Below are 26275 nucleotides of genomic sequence, written 5' to 3'. Positions count from 1 at the left end.
ATTCTGTGAGGGGCAAATGCCAGCGGTCACCATTTTGTGAGGGGCAAATGCCCATTCTGTGAGGGGCAAATGCCCGTGGTCAGCATTCTTTGAGGGGCAAATGTTGTGGTCGCCATTTTATGAGGGACATTCTGTCCCCTAGTCGCCATGTTTGTGAGGGAAAACAAGGGGGGGGGGGGGTAAACGGCTCAAAGGAAATAACACCAAACTTCATATATTAAAATAATTTCGAGACAAGGACATTCTTACTGGTTTGGTACAAGGGCGGTGGTTTGTAATTCGGAGGAGTGTATTTTTTTGTTTTTGTTTGAATGTGTCTCGCGCGGCGCCGGTTGGGTGACGGCTTTTCCGGCGGGAGCCAGGTTGGGGGGGGGGGGGGGAGACGCGCCAGAGCCCGAGCTGGAGGCGCAGCGGGAGGAGGTGGAGGGCAAGGTGGCCGCCAAGGTAAGCGGTTAACCTCCACAAATAACACAGGGCGCACCGCTGCAGCATGCGGCCGATTAAATGGGCGTTTCGGCGACAGCTGTGGGCAGCGGAGTCCTGAGGCTTACAATGTTTGTGGGAATTTTTTCGCGAATACGCCATTTTGATGTTGGGGCTTTGATGTGGAGGAGGATTGGGAGCCACCGTCCGCCGCTCTTCACTGGCCCGCCCGCTGCTCGCTTACTTGTACCTGTGCGGAGCCTGGCGCGGTGTGCGGCCACAGCCAGTTCAAGGTGTGACTGAAGTGGGCGGGGGACCCGTAGTTGCTTATTTTTGCCGAGTTTGAATGGATAACGTTTGTTGCTTTTGTCAAGGGGCCGCTGGATCGGAGGGTGCGTCCCTTCGCAGCAACTAGGGACTCCCTCCATCCCCTGGATTAACCTGCCCCTCCCCTCTAAAAGCCCAGACACATCTAAGACTATTCCCGGTACTTTGCGTTAAACTGGACAGCCAACACTACACACTGCAAGCTTTCAGAAGCTTTATTTTTGTAAATTAATGCACTGGTTCCTTTTGCTATGAATGCACATATCCACTGGTTCCAAACAATATTCCTAATAGTCACCTCATTCACTTACAATGTGCCATTATGTTTTTGAAGTATTTGGTGCACTGAAATGTTGTTTCTTTGTCAAAAAGTAAAGGTTTAAAATACATAGAAACATAGAAAATAGGTGCAGGAGTAGGCCATTCGGCCCTTCGAGCCTGCACTGCCATTCAATATGATCATGGCTGATCATCCAACTCAGTATCCTGTTCCTGCCTTCTCTCCATCCCTTTAGCCACAAGGGCCATATCTAACTCCCTCTTAAATATAGCCAATGAACTGGCCTCAACTATCTTCTGCGGCAGAGAATTCCAGAGATTCACCACTCTCTGTGTGAAAAAAGTTTTCCTCATCTCGGTCCTAAAAGATTTCCCCCTTATCCTTAAACTGTGACCCCTCGTTCTGGACTTCCCCAACATCGGGAACAATCTTCCTACATCTAGCCTGTCCAACCCCTTAAGAATTTTGTACGTTTCTATAAGATCCCCCCCCTCAACCTTCTAAATTTTAGCGAGTACAAACCGAGTCTATCCAGTCTTTCTTCATATGAAAGTCCTGACATCCCAGGAATCAGTCTGGTGAACCTTCTCTGTACTCCCTCTATGGCAAGAATGTCTTTCCTCAGATTAGGAGACCAAAACTGTACGCAATACTCCAGGTGTGGTCTCACCAAGACCCTGTACAAATGCAGTAGAACCTCCCTGCTCCTATACTCAAATCCTTTTGCTATGAATGCTAACATACCATTCGCCTTCTTCACTGCCTGCTGGACCTGCATGCCTACTTTTAATGACTGGTGTACCATGACACCCAGGTCTCGTTGCATCTCCCCCTTTCCTAATCGGCCACCATTCAGATAATAATCTACTGTTTTTGCCACCAAAGTGGATAACGTCACATTAATACACATCCCTTCCCATTTTCTGTGGGTAACTTGTTTTTTTTTTACTATTCATATTTGGTGTTATAAATTCACATACTCATATTCAGAAAACTGATAACCATGAAAAATAATTAAATGTATCCTCAAGTTCCCAATATTCCCAATAATGTAACGTTTTTGAAGAAACGAGGAACTGCGGATGCTGGTTTACAAAAAAAACATTGTCCATTTCCTTGTTGCCATCAACCAGTACTATTATTGGACTAATCCAGGATAATGATGGACCAAATATATTTGAGATTAGTAGCAATTCTAGATAAAAATTAGTCTGAAGAAGGGCCCTGATGTGAAATGTTACCTATCCATGTTCTCCAGAGATGCTGCCTAAGTCATGGAGTTCCTCCAGCACTTTGTGTTTATTTTGTAAACCAGCATCTGATGCACGTGCAGAAATGCTGCTAATGTTTTCTCTTTATTAGCCTAAAAAATATGTGAGGTTTACCAGTACCGTTTTCACGATACTGATTGTTATAAAACCAAACACCATTGAGAACACTGGGAAGCAACATAGAGCTAGTAAACCATATTTCACATGTTGACAATATGTAAGTGCTGCTAATATTTGCTATCAATCAGAGAACATGTTTCATATTGACTATCGCTGCAAACCTAATGATAGTTTTCTAATTATGTAAAAATCACAACAGTTTAAAGTAGTTCCTAAATTAATTTATTTGAATGGTTTAAATTGCACGAGCCTACCTGGATAGAAATTTTAATTTCAATTCCTGGCCATCAAATTTGAAGTTGCAACTAACAAATTATGTTGTTTAATTAATTGATGTTTGGTGCCTAAATATGATTTGCTTATATAGCAACTTTATATGGGGTGTTAGTGCTTTTTATTGCTAAACTTGCATTATTGCTAAACACTACACTTTGCACTGAGTCTTTAATGTTCATTCTTGGGATATGGGCCTAACTGGAAAGTTTGGCTTATAAAGGTAGTGGTGAGCCTTATTTTTTTTAGAAACCCAGTTTGTAACAGTTGATGCATTGGATTAACTTCCTGGGCCACTTTGGCACAGAGTTAAGGTTTAACCAGGTGGACAGGGAACTGGAGCTGCATGTAGTTTTGGTGAGCAAAACCGTTCTTAAACATTGGGATAGTCCCCTGCCTCAACTACCTCCTTGGAAGCTTGTTCCATATACCCACTACCCTTTGTGTGAAAAGGTTACCCCTCAGATTCCTATTAAATCTTTTCCCCATTATCTATGTACTCTGGTCCTCGATTCACCTACTCTGGATATCTACCCGATCAATTCCTCTCATGATTTTATAAATCTCTATAAGATTACCCTTCATCCTCCAGTGCTCCAAGGAATAGAGTCGCAGCCTACTCAACCTCTCCTTATAGATCAGAACCTCTAATCCTGGCAACTTCCTCATAAATCTTCACTGTACCCTTGACAACAAGAACTGGACACAATACTCTAAATGTGGCCTCAGCAAAGTCTCTGTACTATATATGATTGATGATGGCCAATGTGCCAAAAGCCTTTTTAACCATCCTATCTACCTGCGACTCCATCTTCAAGGAACCATGTCCCTGCACTCCTAGATCCCTCTGCTCTAAAACACTTCCCAGAGCCCTACCGTGCACCATGTAGGTCCTGAACATGTTAGACTTCCCAAAATGCAACACCTCACATTTCTCTGTTCTCGGAACACAGCAGGTCAAGCTGCATTCTATGGAGGGAATGGGCATCAGAAACATCGCCAGTCCATTCCATCCACAGATGCTGCCTTACCCACTGAGTTACTCTACTACTTTTTTTGTTTTTGCTCATGATTCCAGCATCTTCAGTCTCTTGTGCTTCCATGCTGTGTAACTCGGACTAATTGAGAAATAGGTCTCTCTTGTTTGTAACTATCTGATGCTCTGCTAAATTGACAGCTATATTTCTGACTTCCTCAACACAAAGTATTTTTGCATCTGTGTTGTCTCCCTTTTCCCTCCATAATTTTCACAAGGTATATCTTGGCCGCATGCTGTGATCTGAATGCTGTAAATGAAATTAAACCTTGTGCACAGGCTCTCAGCTCTATAATGATAAATGTGCCTCTGTTATCGCATTGTCATCTGATGCAATTGAAGATTTCATTCATTTCCAGATTTTGTGAGATTTTAAAAGGTTGCCCACGTCCATTAAATAGGTAATTCTGACTAACGATTGAGAAGCATTTCTCAATTTAAAGTTTGGTCCATTCTTTGACAATTCAACACAGTTCATTTGATATTAGATTTTTTTTTTAATGTTATCTAAAAAATTTGCTCATTTACAAACTTCAGTTGGACATCTAAATGGTGTGCATAATGTGAAAATGCGGGATTTACCGCTTTATAATGGTTGATAGCAATTCCATCACAACATTGTGCCAAAGTGTCCAAACCCGTCTGAAGAAGGGTTTCGGCCTGAAATGTTGCCTATTTCCTGCTGCACCCGCTGAGTTTCTCCAGCTTTTTTGTGTACCTTCGATTCTCCAGCATCTGCAGTTCCTTCTTAAACCTTCTGTTCCCTGTCCATCTCTGTTATGAAGTACTATTAAACTACCATTTTGGTTGAACTTATATATTGTAACTTCTTCAACAGGTCGTTCATTCTGTTAGTGTAAACATGCCTATTCGGCGGAATGCTAGTCCCTCAGCACAGGAGAGTCCAGTGAGAAACAAGACCACGGCAGGTGAAAGCCATGTTTGACTTGTTTTCAAAATTATTGTTCTTGGTGTTAAAGCTCAAATGTGACAAGCATGCTATTAGAATAACCAGTTACTTTTTTATGTTTTGTATGTGTGCGCACTGTGTATTCAATTTCAATATGTGTCTTTTTACAATACTGGAGAGATTTTGAGGAACAAAATTATTTTCTCGTTTTTTATACCAATACACTGTTCTTAACAAAAATCTGCCCATCATGTGAAACCCTATAAATAACAGAAATAAATTAGATAACTTCAAGATCGAAAGTCAAAAACTTTTTTCATGACAAACAAATCTTTATTCTTTTACCACCAATTTGGACACCAAAAATGTGACATCAAAAACGCTGCCACATTTAGTCATGAATATTTAATTCATAAATAAACTTCACATGGGCGATCATACATATATACGTTTTGATAATGAGCTAGGGAAATATCTTCATCAATACCAGGAGAAAAATATAGTAATATAAAGATAATACAGTACAGTAAAGATACCGTAACAGTCGTTGTGCTTGGTGTCCATTGTAACAACGACTGTTATCGTGGTCGGTACCTCCATAAGTTTAATCACGGAGGCTCCAAACCTCTAATGCTTTTCAAAAATCCAATGTATCCTATGGTAGTAGCGATTTTTGAGCGAGTTAATTATTTTTTCTTATTTTCCAATTTAATATATCAAAAACATCGTGGTGTCAGAAATGCAACGACCGTTTATGATATATTTTCCAACTTTTTAAAATCAATAAAATATTTTTTTTTTGGACATAAATTGGTCAATAAGAAACTGAGCCAAACTTCAGTTTGGCAACACACTGTCGTTTACCTTTCGTACGGACCAAGTTGCTAACTTCATTCCTTCGTGTCAATTTCGGGAAACTCCACAACGACCGTTACGGAGACATTTTACTTACTAAAAAATCAGCCCAAATCAAATGTTCTGATGAATCATCGGCCATCGATATAGCTCAAATCCATAAGGTGATGTACCTTTAGATCACATTGGTGAAAATGTTTGGTTTTCGCTAATAATGTAACGTCCATTTTCTGGGACACCAAACCTTTTAGTGGCCACCGCAACGTACGTTTGATGTGTATGATGTGTAACGCGCGTTGGACGCAGTATTCTACTACATGATCAGGTGAATGAAGTGGGAACGGTGTTTGCAATTTTATTGTTCCATGTGGTATTCATAAACAAAGAAAGGAATAAGAAATACTTGCACTTACTGTGCCAACCAGGTCATTGGTAGACACCACGTGACAACCATTACACAAAATGTATTTGTGTATTCCGATGCTATTTTCGGAAACTTGCCATCAATATGCTATCTTCTTATATTTTTTGTTGATGCTATGTTAGTCATTGAAGGAATTTAAATTTTGACCCCGTTTGTCACATTTTTGTGTGTAGTATTGTAAAAAAGACAAATATGCTACAAGGTAGACTCGGTTAACTATTCTTTCCATGAAGTTTTAAGTATGTTTTATTTACTTGCTTTAATGATTGTTGAGTATTCCATTGCACTACTTAAGCTCTGTAACAAATGGAAATCCTTTGCAGGACTGGGTTGAGATGCTGTCAGGAATACAGTTACAAAAGGTACTGCCTGTAATTGTACCAAATACCAAATCTTGGCATTAATATAGGCAGTCCACTTGAGGGTCATTTAAAGCCCCAGTTCTGCCTACTAAAAACAGTGCACTGGGCACTTGCATTCCAGATTCCTACTTCTCCCCACAGTCTTCCAAACCTCAAAGTGTTAATAGTGGGGATTTGATTGTGTTGTCTAGAATTAGGTGTACATGCTTGTGCTTGCAATTCCATAATCTGGTCAGGCAAATCCAGAGCAAATTGGGCCACTGCTCATGTTTTGGCAGCCGGGTAAGCTCATTAATGTAATGCACAAATGTTCATCTATTTATTTTCATGGAATCCTTAACATATATCAGCAAATGACCCAATAAAGAATGACTGGCTAGATAATTTCCCCATCAGTTAAACTGAACAATGTGTTTGGTTAAGGTTGAGTGTGCCTATCTTTAGTGAGCGGAGGCCCAGGGGATTGTGCTCCTTAGTATTGTTGGGACCAAGGAAACAACAAAAGGTTGAATCAGAATTCTAATGATTGACATTTATATTTGAAACATGGTTGACCATTGATGATCTGCTGAGATTATAAGTTCAGTAATAATAATTATTTTCCATACATTAAGAAGCAGATGTGACTTCTGAAGAATCTATCTCAGCGGAGGAAGAACCAGAAAACGACACTTCAGCCAAAGAGGAAAAGAAAGAAACAGAAAAAAGTGGGGATGAGGAAAAAGAAACCAAACCTTCAGAGGAGCCCAAAAAAGAGTATGTATACTCAAATATATATTTAAACTAGACCAAGCACGTGTCTCCCCCTCCTCCAACTCAATAGTCCACCACTCACCCATACACGAGGCGGTGTTCAATTTAAATTCTGGTGCTAACGTAGAAAAGTTGAATCATTAGGGGTGCAGTGCATTCCTATGGCAGTTATGGCATAACCCAGAATGAGCAAAAGTATATTTTAGTTGCTTTCGCATGCTTTCAGTTTTTTTTCTAAATCTTGTTTTCCACCGTTAGCAATTAGCATCTCAATTCCTAGGCAGATAGTGAAAGAAGAAATCTCAAAATGCAACATTAAAATGAACACTGAACAGAAGCATTATTTGTCCTGAAAATAATAAAATGTTTGGAGTAGATATCCATTGGACATCATGGACAGCATATCTGCATTGTTGCTCTGCTGCTTCTTGATTTCATCTTCTGTCACCAACAAAGTATGAAACTGTTTAACGTACACCAATTGAATGAGGCTACACTGTTGGCATGAACATTTCTTTTCAACCTTAGTTCACGTAGATTTGATGATTCTAGTTTGTACAATCAAGAATTCTTATAATTCGGTACATTCCCATCATTAATATTATGCCATACAGAAAAAAATAGTCAGCATGTCAGCCGTCATTCTGCTGTTGTAGTGAAGCTTGCATCGACCAAGCCTGCACAGTAGCTCGGCATGATATAATTGGAAGTGTTGGTGTGGAAGGATTTCTGCACAGTTGTTCAATTAAACCTAATTTGCTTGTGACCTTGTTTCTCTAGAAGATGGAGGATCCAATGGCTGAACCTGAAGAAAAGCTCTCCACAATCTTTCTGGCAATCTTCACTCAACCAATTTCACTTACAACTAGATGATGTTATTTTCAATCTGATTCATAATTTGAATATGAAATGCAAGGTGTTTAGTATGTGTAAGGGGGAGAATAGTAAATATGGAACAAGGCTAAAGTTCTGTAATTTGTGACTTTTAACAGAGAAAAGGAACCAATAAAGGATAAGAAGATTAAAAAGACCATTCCATCATGGGCTACCTTGTCTGCTAGTCAACTAGCTCGAGTACAGAAAAATTCTCAGATGACTACTACTGCACGACCAAAAATGGATGCAATTGTCATGGAAGCTATTAAGGTAGATAACGAAAAACCTCATGGTGTGTCTTGCATTCTCTTCACCGTTGTACCAGAATATCAAAGGTTAAATGACAACCTCCATGATGTTTTCAAAATATTCATTTGGATCCTTTGCAACCTCTGTGGAGTAGTATTCCAACACTTCTGCTGACAACTCATGTGCTACATTGATACGTAAATGTGACATCAAAAATTGCACTCAAGTACTAAATGTCAAGAGTGTTTAATTGTTTTGTGCACTAAGGCTGGAACAATGAATTCTTACTGCAGCTTTACAGGCACACTAAACACAACACAAATAAATATACAATAAATTATCAGTTATTCTAGGTAAACCAAACAATGATGGTGTAAGTAAGTAGTGCAAACTAAGTACAAAGTAATTCAGTGCTGAGGTAGGGTTGTGCTGAGTGGTTCAAGAGCATGATGGTTCATAGGAAGAAGCTGTTCTTAAATCTAACAGTAAAAGTTATTGGTCTTCTGTACCACCTTCCCGATGGTAGCAGTCAGATGAGGGCATGGCCGGGATGGTGTGGGCCTTTGATATTAGCTGCCCTCTTATGAAATGTTCTCATTGTGATGTTTACCTATAAATTTTCTTTTGACTCAGTTGTTGTACTGTCCTTCACATTGGAAGGTTAAGAATTCAGACCCTGAATATTTAAGCATACAACCTAATGTAGAGGTGCAAATGATCTAAGAAAAAAAATCCCACACCTTTGAAACCTGGGTAGCTGAATTTGCCACCAATAGTTGTGGATTGGGTCAACTTAAGAAAATACATTGCACAATTGGGTAGGGTAAAGGACCTGTCCCACTTAGGCTATTTTTAGATGACTTTCCAGTCGTAGCAGGTCGCCGATAAAACGGCAACTGGACCCCCCTTCGACATTAAATTTGAAATAGAATCATTACTTTAACAACAAGAAAAACCTAAGACAGCACCAGCGACAACCTACATTAACCTTGCGACAGCTAGGACATCACCTACATCAGGAGGAGTCAAGCTACACTCATTGGCATCAAACCCACTGTCGCCGATTGTCTCCAAAAATGTTTCAACATGTTGAAAATCCAGCTGTGACCAGAGAGACGCTACTACTCTTTGGGCGACTGAGGAGACTATTCACGGCCATACAACTGACCATGTGGCGACAGCCTAGTCACCTAAAATATAGCCTGTGGGACAGGCCCTTAATGCCATTTTGGAATTTAAATAAGATTGAAGATTTCACATTTAAGATATTGACGAACAGGGTGATGGATAAGCAGGACATAGTACTGGATAGGATACGGTCAGACCTGCTGAAAGAAAGACTTGCACATGCGCAGCACTCGTCACAATGCTTTACAGTTAATGAACTTGTAATCAGAAATTACACAGCTGATAAAGTGATATGCTTTTTCAATTCTCAAATGATATTGTGCTGCTTGTTTTCCTTTGTTGTTTCTGTTATTTAAGATAATTAGCAATATTTGTACCCGTTGTTAAGATTATTTTGGTTAAAACAAAATATCCTCTTTGTAGGATGACCATAATAGTGAGAGTCGTTTCAAAACTTGCAAATGCACGCTGAAAATGGGACATTTTAAAAATACTCAGACACTTTTCAGGCTTGTTTCCAGAAGTCTGGTGCTTCCGTTGTCGCCATAAGAAAATACATCATTAACAAGTATCCATCACTGGAACTCGAGCGCAGGGGATATATACTGAAGCAAGCCTTGAAACGAGAGCTGGAACGTGGTGCTATCAAACAGGTAACCCTTAGTTTATTATCAAACTGCCTATCAAAAAACTGTATATATATATCAATGAAAATAAAGTGAAATTTAGTGACTACAGGATAAGTAGGAGTGCATTGCAATCTGGTAATATTGTTGATGTACAGGGGCATTTCAACACTCTGGAAAGATGATACCGCTTTTTTCCTTCTTGTTCATCTGACGTTAAGTTGTTCCTCTCTATCCCCAGGATATTGAGAGCCTATTTATACTTAATCGATCATTGTTGCATCTGTACCTTGAACATAACTTGTAGTTCTGATTGCCATAATACAAAAATAATATTTGACTTTTTGAATGGAGTGGTTGGGATCTGAATAGCAGTCACGTAAACTGGGCATGCTTGCAAAGCAAGGACTATTGGAAAATTATTTATGTAGGTGCTATGATGTGAGTTCTGTTCCATTTGCTACTTTGGTTAATTTGAGGCTAATTTGAAATGTAGCAATCAGTAGTGCACATAGGAATGTACACGTAGAATATTACAGTGTATCAGCATGGTTGTTGTGCAAGGGTGACGGACAATGGAATCATTTGAACGGGGCAGGAATCCATGGTAAGATTTAGTGAAGACATATTGTTTACGGTGGGTGTTATATTTGTGGATTGATATACTGTGGATCTGCTGTTTATCTAACATACTCTGGATAATCTGGACTAATTGAACAGTAGCCACGGACAAGTTCTATAGAGCCAATATTGGTGTGTTTCATTTTGAATTCAACATAGTCTGAATTTCAATGTAACTTTATGCCCCTGTACAAAGAGTGCATGTAATGGGTTATTTTGTATAGTCATTAACATTATAAAGAAATGTTTTAAACTTTTTTTACTTGATTCAAGGTACCAGGATAAATGTTTTCCTTGGAAATATATAATATTGCTTTGAACTCTAAGCTGTCGCACGACGTACAGTCCATTACACGAAAGGATTAATCTTGAGTTCATCCTGTTCTTCAGGTGAAGGGAAAGGGTGCCTCTGGAAGTTTTGTGGTTGTGTCAAATGCAGGGAAACAATCGCATAAATCGAAACAGGACAAAAAGGTATTGGATATATTCATGATAAATCATTTGTTCATTGCCCATGGGTATTTTGTAGTCAGGGTTTACCATTGCATCAACATCCCAAATTTGCGTCAGAAAATGTAAAGTTTTAATTAGAGCAGAAACAATCTGTGCAGATACAATTTCTGTACAGTCATTCTCAGTCAAAACCTTATTAGCTGAAGGTGAATGTTATTGTGATGCACCTGATTGTAAAGTGACTATAGCTTTTTGAATAGTCTTTTGGACCAGTTATTGTTGGTATATAGTCCTGTTTATGGTTTGCTATGCAAGAGTCTGCTTGGTTATAAAACTATAACTTGACCTGATCAAGGCCAGTCCAAACCTGAACACTAGCACATATAATTTTTTGTCCTAGCTGACCACAAATCTCAAACATGCTCTTAATATGATCAAGGATAAAGCATCAAATATTGATTAATAATAGAGAACGTTCAACCATATCATCATGCTCCGAAAAAAGTATTGAGTTTGGTTTTCATGGTACTGTCCAACTGCAAGTACTGTCGCTGTTTCCCATCTGATTATGCCTGATAACCACTCTATTTCGCAATAATAAATAGACTTTCTCCAAGGCATTAGCAGAATAACCTTCTAATTTTTTCCCCCAATATTTCTTAGCAGCACTCCTCTGCTACCTTAGCTAATAGTTGTATTGACCCTTTATTCAGTATATCGGTATGCTTTTCGCCTAAATCATGCATATTGAATTAATAAATAAATTGAATTGAATTGAATATTGTACCTCTGCACAGACAACCTCAATGGATTGAGGTTTTTCAAATAATGTTTTATTTTCCATAAACCCCAGTATTCTTATTTTAATAGAAAACCACCTCATCAGGACCAATGGAACAGCCAGTAAAACTGGAGGATGCTCTACCACTGGCATTCACAAAGCTGTGTGAACCTAAGGAGGCATCATACAGTCTTATCAAGAAGTATCTTCTTCAATATTACCCCAAACTGAATGCTGAAAGCAGGTATGGAAAATTTATGTTTGCATCTTTGTCCAAGACTAAAACCATTGTAAAGCACTCTAAATCCCTACTTTGTGATTCAGCCTGTAAGCCTATGGATTTTTATAGCATGTTCGTCTTTTCATTCTTGAAGATTTGTCATCATGTGCACTAAAGTTACCAGGTCTGGTAATTTGTCCAGATAAAAATAATGAGAGTAATCCTAACTGATTGAATAAGTTCTCCCAAGTAAATTGATTTCTAGGAAGGTGAGCAGAGGCAAAGAAAGAAGAATAGATTTCTACGTTAAATGTTAGTCAGACTAGGAGAAAGACACTAGAAAGTTGCATGCACACACAAGGCTCTCACTTAACTTTTTTTTCCCTGTTGCCAGCCGGACAACCTCGGAAGCTATTTAGGTTGCCAAATGACAGTTTAGATGGTCATTTAAGACGGCTTGCATGACGAGTGCGATAATGTGCTCGGACGAAGTGCGTAGTTACCAGTCGGAATTATGTTCAATGAAGCATTCACATATTATTTCTGCTTCAAATAAAGTCACAAATTAAACATATTCATCAATCAAGGCATGATATATACCACAATTTGGTGGGATTATTCAGCGTATGATCAACCTCAGTGAGACCAAGTGCAGGCTTGGCGATCGCTTCACACACCTCCACTCAGTTCGCAATAACCAGCCTGATCTCCCGGTGGCTCAGCAATTCAACTCCCCTTCCCATTCCGAATCTAACCTTTCTGTCCTGGGCCTCCTCCATGGCCAGAGTGCGGTCCACCACAAATTGGAGGAACAGAACCTCATATTTAGCTTGGGTAATTTACACCCCAGCGGTGTGAACATTGGCTTCTCCAATTTGTATGTATGTCTGTATGTGTTTTGTATCTTCCTCAAAACGCTACTCGCTAGCGCTTACATTTTTATATATTCTGACTCACATTTTTGCCCTCCACGTCGTAATCAGGTTCGCTTAAGATTTGATGCTATATTTCACATTATTGATGATTAAAGCTTTAAAAAAAAGCCAAATTTAACAGGATTTTTACTGTTAAAATCCTTCCTGCCAGCTTCCAACACACATTGATACGAAGTTGCAAGACACGAACACTCTGAACTTTTCACCTCAATGGGATGTCACAGCAAGTCCTTCAACAGGAGGGGAGGGGGAGGGCGAATCTGCATTGCAATTGGATCTGCTGCGGCTGGCAGGGAAGTGGAATTGGGATTCTTTTTTAAAGTCCAGTGCTGAGGGAGGCAGGGGAGTGCTGGAATCTTACGTTCGGGAATGGGTTCAGTTGGGGTACCACGCCTCCATTGATGACTACGGGTTACTGGTGCAATATTGCGTTGGGGAAACGGGTTTTTCGTTGGGGGACCAGGCCTCGTGCGACAGGTCGACCATTTGGTCGAATAAAATATTAATTCTTTAAGGTGTTGATGTTTTTTTTTCATTTTTTGATGGCTTGGTTTATCTACCATTGAAGATTATTTTGTGTGTGCTGAAATTGCAGGGCCTATTTACTTAAACAGGCTTTGCAAAGAGCTGTAGATAAGGGTCAGTTGGAGCAGATCACTGGCAAGGGAGCAACGGGGACGTTCCAGGTAAGTACTACTAATACTAGCTATGTTAAGAATAGTGGGGTGGGATCATTTTCAATTTGGGTATGTGAGTGAATGGGTATTAAAGTGAATTTTACATATCCTTTGGAAGTTATCTGAGAGTTTTGATCCCAGGGGAATCTTTTAAAATGTAAATCTCATCTGTCACTTTAATTTTATCTCATCTCAAGGATTCACTTGTGAGTAAAGGAAATTGACAAATGACTACTAAAGTGCATAAAACATTGAAATGCATCTCTTTTGGGGGGTTGGGCTGCAATGAACACCAAATTGCAGCTGACAATCGGGGATATGCACAGCAGTCATAAAGATCCATTGAGGTTCAATTGTGTCCATATTTGGTGATGAAGTGGAAACATCTGCATTGCATTCGTGAATATAGGAGCTGAATGTGGTTCTGGTTGCACTTGTGTAGATTTGGGGATTCCATTTCAAATGGGGAGCAGCTCGGAGGAAAATGGAAAGATTGTCTACCTTAGATTTTAGATAATGTTCAATATAATTACCTGCTAATTTTTTTAAATCTTGAAATAGTATGACTTAATTTTTTAATATTTCTGGTATTCATTGACACGCACACTTTTATCAGCCAGTTCAGCGTGGGCTATGGCTTCAAATGTCGTCAGAATGTTTGTGGGCAAGTCTTGCATTTTGTAATGCTCACAGTATCTGTTTCAACTACCTAATACATAGATTTGTGTCAATTATTTGAGGACAAAAGAAGAACAAATTACATTTTTTTAAACTGGTTGGCTTGAATTATTTAACCATGAACAGTTATTCCTACTTGCTCCCAGAAATATCTGGTAGAAAATGTATGCACATGTGTCTTAACAGCCTGCCATTCGAGGTGGGCTGTGTAGAACCATCCTGTTGACCTGATATTGGTAGCGGTAACATAATATGCATAACAAACATATAGAAACATTTACACCATAGCTCCACTTGTGATATAACTTAGAAAGTTTTTTGACTTACTGCTTGCATCTTCTGTTGCAGCTTAAAAAGACTGGAGACAAGCCATTGTTAAGTGGGGGTCCATTTGAGGATGCAATTCTAAGTGCTATAACTGCCATGAATGAACCAAAAACCTGTTCAACCACAGCTCTTAAAAAATATGTTTTGGAGAAAGTTCCTGCAACCAATTCGAATTTCCAGAGTAAGTCAGACATTGTCTTTATTGCCCTTCGTTTATATTTGCTTACTAAAAAGCTAATCATCATTTAATTGTCTGAGATTCAATTTTTCCACACTCTTCTGGAAACTGTTAATTTAATTGTGAAAGCGGTGTGCTTTGAGTTGCAGACTGAATCATTTCCTCAACATCAAAATGAATGGAATTGCCTTTTCTGGGCTGGGCCCAACCTAGTTCAGATTCTTAGGCTGAACCTCTGGGTGAGAAGTGAAACAGTCGGCAAAATGTCTAGGATTAACTCAGAAGTTTGGTACTTTGATGCAGAACTCTTGGGTGGAAAATGAGTCTTTAATAAAAAAATAAATTGTCTTGAAATGAGAAACTCTAATGATGGAAGAAATTGGAAATCTCGGGGGTGAGGCATTGGTTTTAAAGGCAAAAGAAATAATGTGTTTATGTCTGAATTATTACAGTTCTCCTAAATTTTACTTTGTAAAAGATCCCCCACCACACTGATCAGGGTTTGTGTGCTCCACCAACATCAAACTGTGTCACAAATGGAGAGAGAGAGAGAGAGAGTTTTATTGTCATATGTCCTGGAACAGAACAATGAGATTCTTACTTGCAGCAGCACAACAGATATGTAAACATAGTACTCTGGAAATGTATATAAAAACAAGCAAACAATAATAGTGCAAAGACAAAAACAATACCCCCAAGTCTGTAGTTTGGAGCTTATGTGGAGGTTGCAATGTTTAATATCCTGATGGTTGTAGGGAAGAAGCTGCTCCTGAACCTGGATGTTACAGTTTTCAGGCTTGAATACCTTCTTCCCGATGGCAAGAGTGAAGTAAGTATGACCATGGTGGAGTAAAGGGCCTGTCCCACTTACGCGACCTTGGCTCGCAAATTACCCGACCTCGTGGTCGCTTGAGGCATACGGGCACATAGAAGTGCGGAGTTGTGCGGGGCTGGTCCCAACATCGCACGAGGCTCCGAACTTTTTGCAGTGGTAGAAATCCTCGCGCGCCAACGGCCTGTTGGCACGCAGGTGCATTGCGATCGTACGCAGCGTCTTGACGGCGTACCCCTAGCGCGTGGCGTGGCGTTGCGCAACGCCCAAATTCAGTTGGTCCGCCTCCCGTCCAGCTGATTGGTAAGCATGACGTAAATGACATCACGTGCAAACTTAGTGCGCACTTAGCGCGAACTCCGCTTTCGCACGGACCGGCTGCATCTCTGGAGAAAATAAATAGGTGACGTTTTAGGTCAAAACCCTCTCCCTGTGGCCAAGGTTATGTGGGTCTCCGACGAAGCTGGCTGCCTTTTTGAGGCAGTGACTCCTGTACTAGTTAGAACACTGGTAACTCAGCAGGTCAGTCAGGGCCGGAATTTCATTATTGACATGGGAGTATTAAAAGGTGCACAATATTCCAAATTATATCTCGCCTGTTTTTTGAATGGGCATGGTGCCCGTGCCCGTGAGAGGAAATGATTGAAATAATTGTCATATTTTCTACAAAAGCAAACATCATCGGTACCTTAATTCAACAAAACATGTGAATTTCAACGATACTATTTTGATTGTATTGTATTATTTGTTCCAGTGCACATGTTGAAGAGAACACTGCAGAAATGTGAAAAAAATGGATGGATTGAACAGATATCTGGCAAAGGATTCAGTGGCTCCTTCCAGCTCTGTTTTCCATTTTACCCCAGGCAAGAACAATTTTAATTGGAATTTTTTTTTTTAAACATGCACGATGGCAAATATAGGTTTGTTAGTGGGCTTGCATAGATTGTCGATCACCTTAGTTTGGCCATTTTCTGCAGACATTCGCTTTACAGTTAAATGGGTGTAACTTCTGGGTTTGTTTCCATTTACAGAAACACCATGTTCTCATTTGTTGATGCTCTGCTTACGAGCAGCTACAGCCATATAACAATTACAGCACGGAAACAGGCCATCTCGACCCTTCTAGTCCGTGCCGAACACGTATTCTCCCCTAGTCTCATATACCTGCGCTCAGACAATAACCCTCCATTCCTTTCCCGTCCATATAACTATCCAATTTATTTTTAAATGATCAAAATGAACCTGCCTCCACCACCTTCACTGGAAGCTCATTCCACACAGCCACCACTCTCTGAGTAAAGAAGTTCCCCCTCATGTTACCCCTAAACTTCAGTCCCTTAATTCTTAAGTCATGTCCCCTTGTTTGAATCTTCCCTACTTTCAGTGGGAAAAGCTTATCCACGTCAACTCTGTCTATCCCTCTCGTCATTTTAAAGACCTCTATCAAGTCCCCCCTTAACCTTCTGCGCTCCAAAGAATAAAGCCCTAACTTGTTCAACTTTTCTCTGTAACTTAGTTGCTGAAACCCAGGCAACATTCTAGTAAATCTCCTCTGTACTCTCTCTATCATCAATATATATATTTTTTTTAGTGGATTCACAACAGTAACTAAGGCAATGTTTTTTCAAATGTTTACACGATCTTCCGTAGCGAAGATCTCATGTAGCACGATACATCAGAGGAGATTAGATCAGTCTGTTAATAACCTCTTTATGGCAAACAGCGAGAAAAGTAGTTTTAAGATAATTGCATGTTTTCAGCATACAGCATTGTTTTAGTTGAACAACATTAAGATTTTTTCATTATCTTTTTGGCACCACTATTTATTTCGGTATGCTTCCATTTATGGAAGTTGGACAATAGGGATATGTAACATATATTAGGTTATAATTTTTTGTTGAGCACCATAATATTCCTTCTTATTGCACTTGGTCATACTCCTAATATACTCATTGGAGCTCTTTGTTTTGAAATATATTCTGTTAGTCTGGATGTTCACCAATATCATAGTCATACAGTACAGAAACAGGCTCTTCGGCCAACAAAGATGCAAAATTTTAGCTAGTCACGTTTGGCCCATTTCCATCTTTCCGATCCAGGTACCTGTCCAAATATCTTTGAAATGTTGTTATTGTGCCTGCCTCAAATATTTCCTCTGGCAGCTCGCCCCATATACCCACCACTCTGGGAAAAGTTCCCCTTGGGATCCCATTACATTATTTTACCCTAAGCAAATGTCCTTCGGATATTGATTCCCCTGCCCTATTTATTCTCCTCATGACTGCAATAAAGTCCTAGCCTGACCAACCTTTCCCTAAAGCTCAGGCCCTTAAGTCCTGGCAACATCCCCGTAAATCATCTTTGTACTCTATCGAGCTTAATGGCATATTTCATATAGCATATTTCCTATAGCCAAAAGTGAACACACTTCTCCAAGTGCGACATAACCAACAGCATGTACAATGTAACATAACGTCCCAACCTCTAAACTTGCTTCCCTACAGATGAGGGCCACTGTGTCAAAAGCTGCCTTCAGAACCCTACCACAAACTGTTTTTGTCACTTTCATGGAACGAAGTACTTGTACTTCAAGACCCCTCTGCTCTACAGCACTCCCAGGAGCCCTACTATTCACTGAAGGTCCTGTCCTGTTTGACTTCCCAAAATGCAACACCTCACTCATCTGAATGAAACTCCATGAGCCATTCCTCTGTCCACTTGCCTAGCTAATCAAGATTATGCTGTAATTCTTGATAACAAGTTTCACAATGCAATCCCACCTATTTTAATGTCACTTGCAAACTTACTAATTATGCCTTGTACGTTCTCATCCAAGTCATTGAAATAGACGACAGACAGCAATGGGCTCAGCACCGATCCCTGATGCACCCCACTAGGTACAGGCTTCCAGTGTGGAAAAACAACCTCTCACCACCACCCTCTGCTTCCTACCACAAAGCCAATTCTGTATTAGCTCTCCCTCGATTCCATGCAATTTAGCCTTCCAGAGCAATATCAAAGGCTTACTGAAGTCCATATAGACTCCGTCAGCAGCCCCACCCTCATCAACCTTTTAGTTTACATTAGATTTGCATGTACTTTGTATCCTTATGGGACTGCTTGGGGTTTTCATCAAGTGGAAAGTAAATATATATTTAACAGCTTTGAACCCATATGTCATTTTTTACATTACAATTAACTACAATTCAAATTAACTGCCATTCATAGAACTTTAAGTGCTTGGACATGCTGAGACATCAAGGCTTCATGTGGGTCTTTTTCTGTCTCTTGGATCTTTACTGCTTTCTAATTTTTTACAATGTCTATATTTCCAATAGTTTTCTGTCTAAACTGTGCAATAACTGGATTACCTATGGATTTGGATCATGAGGGCAGAATGTTGGGTCCTCATTGCGTTTCTTGACATTGTGCAATGCCCAATGTACCGGTAACTTAATATTTTGATTTTCCTTTAGTCCTAGTGTCCTTTTCCCAGAAAAGCAGCATCAGAAAGAAGACGACTCTGAAGTAGAAGATGAAGAGGAAGAGGACAATGATATATCGGAGTCAGAAGAAGAATCTGATGAAGATGAGCCTCCTAAGAAAAGGTGTGTGTTTATCACTAACTAATTTTAATGATGTAGCCTTTCTGCATTTTTAATGTATTGACAAGACTGCTTAACTAGTCAGTTGAGATTTTTAAAAGCTATAGAGAGCATCAGCACTTAAAATTACAGCCTCAGGTAATAAAAAAACAAATGCATGAAATAAAAATGAAAAACTACAAATAATCAATAGTCTCCATCGGTGTTTGGGAAGGGCAACAATATAGGACATTTTTCAAATAATTCTGACAAAGGACAATAGTTGAAACTTCGATCACTTTCTTTCCCTAATGGAATCCAGAAGCTTGAAGTTATATCAACACTGGGCAGTCAACAGAGCCATTTAACTCTAGTCTACAATAATAAATCTATTGCATTTATAACCTGAAACAGGCACAAGCCAGTTCCACGAGCCAAGGCCAAGTTGCAGAAACGAAAAGCTGCCAAGCCGAAGAAAGCAGTCACTGCTAAGAAGAGCATGTTGTCAAAGAAAGTACCTGCAAAAACACCAGCTAAGAAGTCACGGCCCTCGTCTGCAAAGTTGGCTAAAAAGCCAGCAGCACCTCAAAAGCCTCGCCGTGGGTCTCCTAAAAAGTCTTCTGCAACCCCAAAGAAGGTGAAAGGACCTACCAAGACCACCACGCGGCATTCACTGAGGCAGAGAAAGTAAAAACAGCAAAGGTGGAATGCTCTTCTTTGGTGGTGCATGTGTTTGTCATTTGAAACACGCCAAGTGACACAATACTTTTCTGCAGCTAACCTAGAAAAAAGTAGAAACTTATTTTTAGATAATTCCGTAGAATGCTATTTTAGATAAGCTGTTGGACATCAACTTGTTTCAAGAATGTTTTTTAGTTTAATGGGTTTTAACACTTTATATTTAAGTGTGTGACCTTTTAAAAAAAAAAGAAGTGTAGGCAACACACTCAATTTTTACCTTTTAAGTGGGGAGCAAACCAAAATGCTAGTTGAATTAAATGAAAATCACGATTATGGGGATTTCATTAGTACCCGGTTTCTTTGAATGAGGTTATTAATATGTACAGTTGATACATACATTTTTGAGGGTGGGGAAGAACCTTCCTGAGCTAATGCAGAAGTTTATCTGTGCCATAGTATAATGTGCATTGACATTACTGCCTAGCATTATGTCATGAAAACTTAATGAGAGATCAACAGAGTTAAAATGGAAGCATTTTGAAGTCAGGTATTATGTTCATTAACTGTTCAAAACCTTGTATGATTTGTATTGGAGATTAGTCTTTAAAAAAAAAAAAGCCCTGTACAACACAGTCTGTATTACTGAATGTTGCTATTCTTTCTTTTGATAATTGCATTAGTGTCAGATTTGTAAGTACAGTACTTGCATGCAGCACCATTTTGTTAAGCTTTTTTTCTGTAATCTTGTCTCACTTAGTAAAATTCCAGTACATTGTATATTGTTGTCAACAATCTTTTGGCCACATTCGCAAGAATCATTTCAGAAAATTTACTTTTGGTTTTCCATCACTTTTAATCCTTCAGCCTAAATTAAACATCCTTTATGTGACAACGATGGAAGTAATATTGGAAAGAGGTTTTGCATCCGTTGTCTACTATCACCCTCCTTAAACACAACTTGCAGTAGATTTACTTGAAATTACTTTTATCCTTAAGCCAAGCCCTCAAAATTGCAAACCAAAAAAGTGAGGTTTTGGTTTGGGATATTACTGAAATAATAGAGCATCTGTGATGATAAAACAGAAGGCATTAGAAACATTCAGCAAACCAGGCAGCATCTGAGGCAGCAGAGCCTCAGGTTGATTTGTCTAGTATGGGAACACAGTGCTGTTGATCTGAAACAGTAATCCTGTTTTCCCAAATATCTGGGTTTTTTTTTTCCTTCAGTTGCCCATCTCGACTGCGTTTTCCCCATCCCCACTGCTGAACAAAACTATAAACCCTAATTTAATTTGTCCTTTCAACTTATCTGTTGCAGCAAACCGCACCTAAGGGACATGTTTGGTGTTATTCTTTCAAACAGTTGTGTGAAAGTGGGTAACATTTGCGTCTTTTGATTGGGTTAACTGAAATTAATATTTGATAATCAAGACGGAAGGGGTCGCCCTTGAGCACTTGCACGCTTCCATCTGTCAACAAATTGATTTGGGTTTCAGCGCATCAAAATAAGTGCTTTGCTTTTGATTTACTGCATTCTTAAAGGGAGAAGATTGATGGCTTGTGTATTTTTATCATTCTCATCAACAGGTATCCTTCCCCCAGTCTATAAATATTTGCATCTCTTTGTGAGCAATAATCCCTTTGTAAACCAGGGAGACATCTGTAGAGTTTGAACAATGAATGTAAGCTTTCAATCCATTTAAAACATGCAGATCAGTACAAGGTGGTGCATTTTAGGAAGTCAAATCAGAGTAGGACCGTCACTGAATGGTCGGGCCCTGTGGAGTGTTGTGGAGCAGAGTGGTCTCGGAGTGCACGTACATAGTTCCATGAAAGTGGCTCTTGGTTAATTGGCCATCAATCAGGGTATTGAGTATAGGCATTGGGATGTCATGTTACAGTTGTACAAGAGATTGGTGAGGCCACACTTGGAAAATTGTATTCCATTTTGGGCACCCTGCTATATCTGGAAAGAGTGCAGAGAGGTTTTGTAAGGATGTCACCAGGTCTTGAGGATCTAAGATATAGGGAGAGGTGGGGCAGGCAAGGGCGTTATTCCTGGGAGTGCAGGTAATGGGTGATCTTATTGACGTGAATAAAATCATGAGAGTAGAAGAATCAAAAACCAGAGGACATATTTTAAGGTGAGAGGGGCAAGATTTAATACAAACCCAAGAGAGACAACCTTTTAACCCGGAGGGTGATGGGTATATGCAACAAGCTACCAGAGTCAGTCGTTGAAGCAGATACTAGAATGTATTTATCTATCTGCTATCCATATATCAATCTATATATATATTCTAGACTAAGTGGGACCCGTTGGGTCCCAGCATCACACGGGAGCGCTGGTCCCCCAATGCAATATTCCATCTCTCCTCCAATTCCAATACTGGTGGTGGGGGTGGAGGGGCTTTCTGGAGTGCTAGTATGGGTATTGTGGGCTGAAGGGACTGGTTTCCAGAGGGCTAGTATGGATATTGTGGGCCGAATGGATTCTTGGTCTGGCGCCTCAGTCACTCAAGCGTTTTGTGCTGGCAGCTCACTCACCCCCAGCTGGTGGGCTGGCAGTTGACTCACCGCTATTCCCTGAAATTCCATTTGAAGCAGAGTGCAAGGCCACTAAAGACAGCGAGCCTTGACCTCTCCCTCCATCTTGCGGAGACTGAGCCACACCCACACTTCTGGGGTTTATAACCCCGCCCACTAGAAGGGGTGTGGCCTTCATGGTGTGATTGACAGGAGAGAGAATCTCAATATTTTTTAAACACTAATAACTTATTTTTCATCGATGGGAAAAGTCCTCGGCGCCTGATGAGCGGAGGGGGACTCTGAGTAAGATGGCCAAGAATCACAGCCATACGTGGTAGCATTTTTGTCTAAAATCAATATAAAGCGCAAACAGGAAGTGGTCAAGATTAGACTTTTAATTATATAGAAGGCATGGCAACTTTAATTAGGCAACACAGCTTTAGCATTTCCAAACCAAAGGCAACACAGCTTTAGCATTTCCAAACCAAAGGCAACACAACTTTAGCATTTCCAAACTATATTTTCAAACCACATTAAGGGCACTGACAGGTCAGTAAAACCACTCACAGTTTAGTAGACATGTGTTCAGTGTTATTCACAGCTCTGACTGAGAGACGTGGACCTCTCGCTCCCCCATCTTGCAGAGACTGACTGAGGCACTCAACACTGCTGGATTTTATAGTCTCTCCGGAAGGAGCATGGCCATCAGGAGAGAGAATCTCAACATGTTTTAAACACTAATAACTATTTTATTTTTAATCAATGGGAAAAATCCTCTTGTCCGCGGAGGGGGACTCTTGAGTAAGATGGCCAAAAATCACAGCCGTAAGTGGCAGAATTTTTTTTAAAATCAATATACAGAACAGGAAGTGGTCAAGATCAGACTTTTAGTAATATAAGATATACTAGACAAAGTGGGACCCATTGGGTCTCTGTCACACGGGAGGCCTGGTGCCCCAATACAATATTCAACCACTCATCCATAGCCCCCATGGGCGGCCATGTCCCCCAAAGCAATTTTCCACCACTCACCCGTTACCCCAACGCAATATTCCACCTCTTACCCATAGCCCCCAAATGCGCAGGGGCTACTCATATCGCCTTATTCATCTTCCCTCGTTTTAAACTTTAAATAAAATTCAGTATACTGTGACTTTAAGAAAAATGTATTTGCACCTGCTAGAGCTAGCAGGACTCAGTGTACTTGGATAGCAACAATGTTGTGAGCAGGGCCACAATCCCATTGTGACATCATAGCTGTAAGCATACGGAAGACATTTTTCGCAAATTGGGTTTTGTAAATCTAAAAATGTCAATAACTTGTGAAGTATAACATCAATCTGAACGAAACTTGACACAAACAACCACAGGACAAAGGTGAGTGATAAAACACTATCGTGTACTGTTTTGGCGTAGGTCCATGATCACATGGGATCATAAATATAGACAGAAACAAGATGAGAGTTTCAGTAATATATATAGAAACTAGACCAAGTGGGACCCGTAGGGTCCCATTTCCCCAACACAATATTCCATCACTCAGCCATAGCCCCCAACTGCACAGGCATGGCTGACGGGTTCCTATTGTGACGCCACAGATCCCCGTTGTGACGGAAACCCTCCCCAACGACGCCTTGCCATCCCTCTTCCTACCCCTTTCCTCAATTCCCCCTCATCCACCGCACTCCCCCTCCTCTTTACCCTCCCTCTTTCCCCTCCCCTTCCCCACTCACACTCATTTACCCTACCTTCAGTTACTCCTTCCCTCCATAACCCCTCTCCCCTCCTATCCCCTACCTCCCCCACTCCTCACCTCCCCCTATCCTACTCCCTCCTCGCCTCTCCCTCAATCCCTCTACTCTCCCTCCGCAGGATCTCGAGGGTCCTGCTCCTCTCCCTCCTTGCAGGCCCGGAGCAGAAGTGCCACCGTTCCCAGAGCCAGCCTCAGTAGCCAGGTCCCGGATCCTTGGCACGGCCTCTCCCCACCCCCCGGACTCCGCCATGTAGGAGCAGTGCCACCGCCCGCAGACCCAGTCCTAGCGGCAAGGCCTTGGATGCCTGTGGGACCGGAGCAGCAGTAAAATGGAAGGAAACTTGCCTGTGGAGGCATTGTGTCCATGAGGCGAGGAAAAAAAGATGGCAGTCTGAAATTGTGCAAAGGATGCGCTGAGGACCCGTGGGGTGTCCTTTGTGATGCCAGTCAAATAAAGATGGCAAGAGGAGGCCGGGCCAGTGCGGGCACTGCTTAGAATTTTTTTTAAGTTAAAAATGTGAATAACTTGTAAAATATATCATCAATCTCAACGAAACTTGATGCACCAGACCACAGGACAATTGGGAGTAAGGTAGCACTATTGTGTACCGTTTTGGCGTAGTTCCAGAATCACATGCACACGCAGGCGCACACACACACACGCACACACACACACACACACACACACACACACACACACACACACACACACACACACACACACAAAGTAACAGATAAGATGAGAGTTTCAGTAATATATAGATACTAGACCAAGTGTGGACACGTGCCCGTCCACAACAATATTTAAAGGAAAATCCCTCCCTCATTACATAACCCCTCACTCCTATCCCCCCCCCCACTCACTCTCACTTCCCCCACTGCCCTCCTCACCCTCTATCCCCCACACCCCCCTCCTCTCCTTCTTCTATCCCCCCCCCCCATCCTCCACTTTCCCCTCCTCTCCCCGAACGCAATATTTTACCACTCACCCATAGCCCCCAACTGCGCTGGGGCGGCTGATGGGTTCCCGTTGTGACGCCAGAGATCCCCGTTGTGACGCAAGTCACAGCAACCCCCCCTCCCAACTGCGCCTCACCATCCCGGCAACCCTCCCTCAACTGTGCCTCGCCATCCCTTGCAACCCCTATCCTCCATTCCCTCACCGCCGAGCACTCCCTCCACCTCATTTCCCGTCCTCCCCTCCCTCACCTCTTCCTACCCTGTCACTCCCTCTGTAACCTGTCTCACCTCCCTACCCCCCTCCTCTCCCTCTATCCCCACTTTCCCCTCCCTACCCTCTCCTCTCCCTCAAACCCCCCCAGCCTCCCTCCTCGCCTGCCCAGGATCTCGATGCAAACCACTGTCAGCCCCATTTTCTCCAGCAGGGCGGCGATGAAGTTGTACTTGAGGTGGGGCAGTTGGGGGGCGAGCGTCCTGGATCCGGGGGAGGGGAGGGCTTGAGGTGGGGACTGTCGGCGGGGGAATGTGATGGCCTGGAGCATGGGGAGGAAGAGGGAGAGGCCGAGGGTACGCGTGGCCTCTCCCCGTCCCTGGACCAGCTCCAACCCTAGCCAAGGGCCTGGGGGGTGGGGGGCAGAAATTAAAATTGGAAACTTCTCCGTGGAGCCGTCGGGTTGCCGTTGTGACGGTAAAAAAAGATGGCGGTCTGAAATTGTGCCAAGGCTGCACTGAGGACCCATGAGGTGTCCTTTGTGACACCTGTCAAGGAACTCTGAGGGCCCGTGGGGTGTCCTCTGTAACGCCCTTCAAGTAAAGACGGCAAGTGGAGGTGCTGTGTTCTTTTTTTTAAGGTTTAAACATCAATAACTTGTAAAATATACCATCAATCAGAACAAAACTTGTTTAATTGACATCACAGGGTGAGTAAGGTGGGCCAAAAATTGTAGCGCTATCGTGTACCGTTGTGGCGCAAATACAATCTGGGCAAACAAACGGACAAACAAGATGAGAGTTTTAGTAAGATATCTATATGTCTAAATTACTATAAAAGTCTTATCTTGACCACTTCCTGTTGTTCTGTATACAGGAAGAATACATTCTGTTATTGATTTTAGAAAAAACGTTGCCACTTACGGCTGTGATTTTTGCC

General features: G+C 41.2%; 1 protein-coding gene across 6 annotated transcripts; it reads left to right on the top strand.

Moving 5' to 3' along the window:
• Positions 1 to 344: 344 nt before the first annotated feature.
• hp1bp3 (heterochromatin protein 1, binding protein 3) lies at positions 345 to 20660 on the top strand. 6 transcript variants are annotated; one of them, XM_055659421.1, is made up of 12 exons: positions 345 to 444; positions 4569 to 4659; positions 6902 to 7037; positions 8027 to 8180; positions 9797 to 9940; positions 10925 to 11008; positions 11858 to 12012; positions 13519 to 13609; positions 14627 to 14786; positions 16370 to 16481; positions 19095 to 19226; positions 19617 to 20660. In XM_055659421.1, exons 2-12 carry the CDS (start codon positions 4593 to 4595, stop codon positions 19891 to 19893), a joined length of 1512 nt encoding a protein of 503 aa, XP_055515396.1. In that variant the 5' UTR covers positions 345 to 444; positions 4569 to 4592; the 3' UTR covers positions 19894 to 20660. The 6 variants fall into 6 exon arrangements, with proteins under 6 accessions (XP_055515396.1, XP_055515394.1, XP_055515392.1 ...); XM_055659419.1 differs by having other exon boundaries at positions 6899 to 7037; XM_055659417.1 differs by having other exon boundaries at positions 6896 to 7037.
• Positions 20661 to 26275: the final 5615 nt, after the last annotated feature.

This window comes from Leucoraja erinacea, chromosome 30, assembly GCF_028641065.1.
Source record: "Leucoraja erinacea ecotype New England chromosome 30, Leri_hhj_1, whole genome shotgun sequence".
In the NCBI taxonomy this organism is placed as follows: Eukaryota; Metazoa; Chordata; class Chondrichthyes; order Rajiformes; family Rajidae; genus Leucoraja; species Leucoraja erinaceus.
This window is presented reverse-complemented; position numbering and strand designations above follow the sequence as displayed.